Source organism: Trichoplax adhaerens, genomic scaffold, assembly GCF_000150275.1.
Source record: "Trichoplax adhaerens TRIADscaffold_17 genomic scaffold, whole genome shotgun sequence".
Taxonomy (NCBI): domain Eukaryota; kingdom Metazoa; phylum Placozoa; class Uniplacotomia; order Trichoplacea; family Trichoplacidae; genus Trichoplax; species Trichoplax adhaerens.
In genome coordinates this window covers 983,220-990,300 of record NW_002060959.1, presented here as the reverse complement: position 1 = coordinate 990,300, position 7,081 = coordinate 983,220, and the positions used below count along the sequence as shown (strand labels likewise).

The 7,081-nt window shown below is 38.3% G+C and overlaps 2 protein-coding genes across 2 annotated transcripts; one reads left to right on the top strand and one right to left on the bottom strand.

Moving 5' to 3' along the window:
- Positions 1 to 1,234: 1,234 nt before the first annotated feature.
- Positions 1,235 to 3,476, top strand: TRIADDRAFT_60772 (uncharacterized protein; the record flags this gene model as incomplete). The annotated part of the gene is made up of 3 exons (XM_002116750.1): positions 1,235 to 1,364; positions 2,586 to 3,059; positions 3,292 to 3,476. The coding sequence occupies 3 exons, from the start codon at positions 1,235 to 1,237 to the stop codon at positions 3,474 to 3,476; spliced, it is 789 nt and encodes a 262-aa protein (XP_002116786.1).
- Positions 3,477 to 4,584: 1,108 nt separating this feature from the next.
- TRIADDRAFT_31346 (uncharacterized protein) lies at positions 4,585 to 6,624 on the bottom strand (the record flags this gene model as incomplete). The annotated part of the gene is made up of 10 exons (XM_002116680.1): positions 4,585 to 4,710; positions 4,934 to 5,034; positions 5,134 to 5,297; positions 5,370 to 5,382; positions 5,476 to 5,518; positions 5,677 to 5,838; positions 5,987 to 6,057; positions 6,138 to 6,217; positions 6,316 to 6,416; positions 6,535 to 6,624. Coding segments are annotated over 10 exons (951 nt in total), but the record flags the coding sequence as incomplete, so codon positions are not given.
- Positions 6,625 to 7,081: the final 457 nt, after the last annotated feature.

Here is a 7,081-nt window from a genome sequence, read left to right as displayed (position 1 = left end):
AGTTCTGTATGACCTTTTTTTCTTCTACAGTATGGCGTTATTTTAATGGGCGAGTAGACATTGGGCTACAGTATATAGTACTGTATACTGTAGTACGGTACTGTACTCTACTCAGTGTACTGTCCCGGGTACCCCTACAGTAGAGTGGGCTAGACCTCGAGTTACTGTACTGTACTGCACAGTGTACTGTATGACTTTTTTTCTTCTACTGTACGTACTGTACTGTATGGCGTTATTTTAATGGGCGAGTAGACATTGGGCTACAGTATATAGTACTGTATACTGTAGTACGGTACTGTACTCTACTCAGTGTACTGTCCCGGGTACCCCTACAGTAGAGTGAGCTAGACCTCGAGTTATTGTACTGCACAGCGTACTGTATGACTTTTTTTTTCTTCTACTGTACTACTGTACTGTACACTGTACAGTATGGCGTTATTTTAATGGGCGAGTAGACATTGGACAATGATCGCGGACTCATTTTTGGCACAGTAGGCTGTCAAATCCACTTCCAGGCTAGTCGCTGACGGTTTGTAATATCAATCACGTGCAAATTGTCATCCTATTTTGGGTGCAACGTTTCTAGTCTTGGCGGACCTTGAATCTGTGCTGCGCTGTACAGTTACGTCTGTACTCTGGACCTGCTAGCTGTCTAAAGTCTACCTTTGACTCAGGCAAAGGATCACCCAGTGGGCCAGAAGGTACAGCACTGCACTGCGCAAGTGCACGTTCTCCATCCACAGTGTGCACTCGAGGTCCAGTACCGGTTGCTCTTACTCTAGCACGTGCCCACTGCGCACAGGTTGGTTGTGGCAAAGGCACGTACAGTCGTACAGTACAGTAGACAGTCGCTCCTTACAGTATACAGTACTGTACAGTGTACACTGTATACTGTACACATGGTGCTAGTACAGTACGGTACGGACCAGAACAGATTGGGTCGGCCGCAGTCCGGTACCCGGTGATTATCCCCTGTGGATCCCCCAGTCGCATTGTATGCTGGCCCGGTCTGGTCAACCTACACTATGGGTAACCCAGGGTGACAGTACCATAGTACAGTACAGTACAGTGTAGCGTCCAATTGATATAAACGCTGGTGGTGGTGTCATTGGTTGCATTTGCTCGTGCTTTACGCTAAAGCTGTTAGCGATTTGTGGCCCCACCTTGGCTAAATTGACGGAAAATCGCTATCCAGTGAATTGATTATTGGAATCAACAAGTTCAAGTTATCATCATGGAAAAGAACGATCTTTATTTAGAGAAATATTCAGTGGTTGCCAAGACCACCTTATGGCAGGGCTTTTCGCGTGCCGTTTACAATCCCCGTGAAAAGACTGTTTTTTTTCGTACCAAACAGAGCTGGTGTAAGTTTTGAGCGACCACGCTAAAGTGTGCATATGTAAATACAAGCGTAGCATGCAGACAACGCTGTTTTCCATTGCTGTAGTCAATCATTGATTTTAGGGGGGGGGGCTTTGGATACAGTGAATTCATGTAGTAATGTCTTCAAATGAGATAGACAGATGCCAATGGTGTGATGGCACTTTCAAATGCCAAATCGATTGATCCAACCAACTTGGATTGGTTGAGTCTGCCTACCGTCCTACAAATGCTACAGTATTGATGAGAACATTGACTGCCTTGATGACACAATATGCTTCTGATCCAATCTTGGCGTTGCTTCATCGTCTTCCATTTCGCTAAAATAGTGAACATTTTATCCGTCCCCTTGATGATGACCTCGTAAAATTGCCTTGCCCCATTTCAGTATGTGTCTTTGCTACTGTATCATCCATAGCGTCTAGTAAGAATTGTGTTTCAATGAGTCGTTTGGCTGCGTTTTGACGATACCGCACTGTACTTTTTACTGATTACGAAATTGAACCTTCCCCGTTAACATGCCCATCAGCCACTATCTTAAGTCAATATCAAGGACTTGACAACAACTTCTTTTACACTACTTTATCGTAGAGTAGAAAATAGTTGATAGAATAAACAGATAATGAATTTGGATGGATAAAAAACTTTCAACTTTTTCCAAATTGATTTCCCCTTGTACAGTGTACATTGAATTGGCCAAGGGCGACGGCGCATGCCACATTGGTACAATACAATGTACAGTAGGTGTACAGTAGGTGTTAGCGTGCTGCCTGTGCTCCCATTAGGGAAGAGGCCTTGATTGATTGACCGCCACCACACCTACCAAAACCATATTGCACTATACACGTTTGGATAGTCCACCACGCACTGTACTGTACACTGTACGGTATAGCTTCGTGTACTGAACAGTCACAGTGCACAGTACTGTAGATCGCGAGAAAAAAATCAAGATACTGTAGGAAAAGTAGGCCATGGTTGTACTGTACTAGGACTGTATCGTTCCGAACCAGACCGGTCCGCTCCAGTCCGTTCTAGCACCGTACTAGTACTATTCACTGTCAGTAGTAAACACCATCTTAAACATGGTCATGTAATGGACGACTGTGTTATTGGCTAATGGAATACCTTAAACTAGAGTTTATTCTCGTTCTTAGTGGAAAGGAGATGTTGTACAATAACTGATCTTTGCAATCTTTTTTCAATAGACAAGATTATACTCTTCTACCTTTGCTTTTATGGTTGTCTGGCTGGCTTCTTTGCTATCTGTCTTGGGGTGTTCCTAACCACTGTTCCACCTTTGGATGTTGGCCCAAAGTACACCATGTATAACTTAAACCCTGGTTTAGTTGCAACGCCTGCGTCTTACTCCAATGCTGCAGCATCTGTCAATTCAAGTCGGTTCCAAATTGCTAGACTATTAACTCCTTATAGAAATCCAAAATCGTTTCAATGTGGTAATAACACTTGTACCTTCAATGTTAATAACTTGGGGGCTTGTGCTTCTTCGCCTGCTTATGGCTTTTCGCAAGATACTGCTTGTATCATAGTTCAAATGAATCTGGTTTGGGGTTGGATCCCTGAAATTGCCAATAAAAATGGAAATTATGTCCCACTTGATTGTCAGGCAGTCAAAGCGGAAAGCCTCGATCCTAAGCCAACGGTGACTGTCATTAATACCGGTAAGTTAGTTTTACCCATTAAATTGGATTCAATTACTAATGTGCTAATCTCAACAGTTCCAGATAGACATTCAGTTTGGTTGAATCAATCAGTTCTATTTGATCTACTCTATGCTTTAGTAGTAACATAGAGTCTATACCGACAGTCATGATCTTGTCATATAAATGAATAGTGGTTATGGTGCTTGCTTTGCAATAAAGTTTTGTTTCCACTTGATCTATGATAATATAGGATTCCTCAAACAGTATTATCCATGGACGAGACAGGAGAATTATCAAAAACCCCTTGTAGCCGTTCAATTCAATAGAATTAACGAGAAATATCAAATCCATTGTAAACTAAACGCTACCAATGTGCAGATATCATCAGCACCAAATAAGCTATCTGAAGCTCAAGTTTTTGTTGAAATTAACTAATAATAACCGATGTAAACTTAGTAGATGCCACTTTAAAATCGCTGGTTTAAGATTAGGCATCTTTTAGTAATATAAGTAGAGCTTAGTGATCATCTCCTATTTTAAACTTTTGTTTGTTATAGTCGTTACTGTTGTATTTAGTAATTTGTCATGCTAAAACGGTGGCATTCCCTACTGGGTAAAACGTGCAAAGCCTTCCTTGCCTTTGGCCTTGTAACATTGATACCATATAATCTTCACAAATTGGCTTTCCTCCATCATTTACAGACGATCAACAGTTAAAGCGTTACAATTCTATTTTATACATTATATCGAAGTACTGTAACGTTTTCATGTTTGGATAATGAGACATTCACTTTTTTGGGTGAACAATGGTAATTAATTCTCTGATTGATTGATTGATTGGCTTGATTGCGTGGATAACTCCTATCGAGATAGCTTTTCATATTGCTATTAACTGTATCGCGTCTATGATGTGAATTTTAATTAGATCCTTTGGCTCATTTTTTCATGCTTGCTACTGTAGGTAATGATATAACAGTTCTTGATACGAATTCATTGTAATAATAATGGGAAGAGCAAATATCGCGAAGTAGATCTATTCATATCAGTAATTATTAATATTATCTGTGAAAGCTACAGCACCAATCTGTTAGCAACGAATTTAAGTTATAAGCAGAGTAAGATGAGTTCAATAAAGCAATTTAAAACAACTGAATTGGCCTTTTTTATTACAAAATATTCTTTATATAACTTAAGTTATGTACCAGATTGAAATGCTAGTATTGTCGGTAATATACTATATGATTTATAGTTGAAAGATTCTATAAACAAATACTGCATTCATTCAGTAATATAGGAATGATTTGATAAATGCGTTCCGTTCAATTATGACGTGATTTGTTTCAAGATTTATTAACTCGGTAGCATATGACTATTTAACCGAAATTATACAGTGCGAGTATACTGAATGTTGGTGACATTACAGCCACCGAATTTAAATTTTAATATCGATAATTAATAGTACCATACGTGAACTGGATTCTACCGTTGAAAGGTGCAGCTAGAGTGTCATTGATACCCTATTAGGTTTTGTAACAAAGTGGCATTAACGTGCTTCTCCGCTACCATACTGTCGATTCCATTGCACATACAAATCCAAATCTTTTTCTGAAACGCTAGGACGCACTTGCAGAAACGCAGCATCAAAATCGGTAAAGACAATAGGCCGAACCTAGGTGATAACAACCAGTAGTTTTATAATGTGTCCATTGATGAATTCATTAAAAAATACAGAAACTTAATCATTGTGTAACTTATTCATAAAATTATAAATTTACATCCTTATAGCAATGACATCAACATTGAATTAGACCTTTTACAATAATTTTAAGATGATACTGAACAACCGTGATTTCAAGAAGACATCAAACATTAAAATTGTAAATACTTTATACCTGATCCGCAGAAATATTTTGTATATCCGAATAGTCAATTGATCTAATAGGACCTAGGGCTGCTTCACGGCATAAATTACTCATATCGGAGCCGGAGTAGCCTGTTAGTATTGATATCGAACGTTAAATATCATACTCAGCGCAAATACTTCACACTTTAGTTGATCTACGTAAAATTGCCATTTAAATAAGCGTTTTACCTTCAGATCGTTGACAAATTTCATCAAGCTCTGTATCGATTAGGCTATAATTTTGCTGCGCTAATAGGTTTAGAATGATTTGTCTTCGAGCCGGTGCTTGGGGTAACGGGATATATAGCCTCTTAACCAGTCGACGTCGAGCAGCCTCATCAATTTCCTGAGGCCTTCAAGAGTATAAATTGAACATTTAAAGGGTAATAATTTAAATTTGAAGAAATTGATACAGTTCATTTTACCGATTGGTCGCTCCTAGAATAACGTAAATAGAGACGATAGAGTTTAGCTAATCAATCTTGTAGTATGACAATAATTTGCTATACAATAAATCTTGTAGCCTTTTACCTATAACCAACAGTCTATCGTCAGTACTCGTTGCAGCACCATCCTGTACATTAATGATTTGGTAGAAGAGAAAGAGCGGTTGCATGAGTTATAAATATACAGTTGCCAACATTTTTAAAGACAACTAAAACAAGTAATCATTTATTCGGCTGTCTAACTATGACAGTCTCAAACATTATAAAGTTGCATCTTAAGTCTTACCAATTGTACCAAAAACTCAGTTTTTATCCTACGAGAAGCTTCATTTTCTCCATCAGTTCTCTGAGTAAGTAGGGAATCAATTTCGTCAATAAAGACTACAGCCGGCTGTTGACATCTAGCCACAGCAAATAAAGCGCGAACCATTTTTTCACCCTCTCCAACCTATAGTTATGATCACTTCGCTTAACTTAATGTTGTCCTAACTTAAAAGCGATCTTGGTTGCAGATTTATTGACGCTGTATATAAGAGCCACTAGACTTTCTGTTCAGATTCACAAATAACTGAAGAGTTGAAAATTTCTATTCTTACCCATTTAGAGGTTAATGAAGAGGCGCTTATGCTAAAAAATGTGGAATTCGATTGACCGGCGATACATTTCCCTGAATAGTTAAGCGATCAATATAACATTGAAAACTATAAAGACAAACGCAAAATCTACCAGAGCGAACGTATTAAATACCTATTAAGGTCTTGCCAGTGCCTGGAGGTCCAAATAAGAGGAGACCCTTTGGTGGGCCTCGAAGGCCCTTAAAAATGTCACTACATAACAACAGTGTGAGTTGATGAAGGCCTAATATTTCCAATAAGAACACAAACCATATAAACTAGTAAATGTACAGTTTGAGTTAAGTACTTACGGCCTAAGCATTGGCCAAACGACAATTTCTTTGATAGTTTTCTTAGCGAAATCTAATCCACATATATCATCCCATGTGACGGTAGGGCCATGATCAATGATCTGTAGGGCAAGATGTAGAGAACAAATATTGCATGAGTTGACACCTCGTGTTGCTTACCAACATTGGTAATGTGATAACACGATCCTTCAAAAAATGACAGTTTCGAATAATAGTTACCTCATTCATAATTAAATCTATCATTTTCTGATCGACATTCTTAAGTCTATCATCTAATAATTTATCTTGGCAGTCGGAATTAGTGTTCTGATCATAATTTCCATCAGAGCTTCGGCCACTATATGATCTGGAAGAATATGCACAATAAAGAAAACTGATAAATACTTGACTTCAATAATACCAGTAACAGGTTAGTGGTTAAATACTGTACAAACAGAATATCAACGTTTACTTATTATCATCTCTATTTAAGATAGGAGCAATAAATCTTCCACCAGCACTAGTACGTCTGGTTCCCAAGGAACGCTTATGTAAGCCGTAGTTACTTGCTGTTGGTTGAGATCTTTGGTTATTATTTCCAAACTTCTTTTGATTATTAATTACCTAGTGGGTAAATAATGCGAGATATATCTAGGTGAATAAGACTTATGAGCAATGGCATAATTTAAGCCAATTAGATTTTTAAGGGAGGCATATTTTATAATCTTCTGAACTTACTAATTGTTCTCGAGCAGTTAAAAATGAATTCTTGTTGTTGGTTTTATCT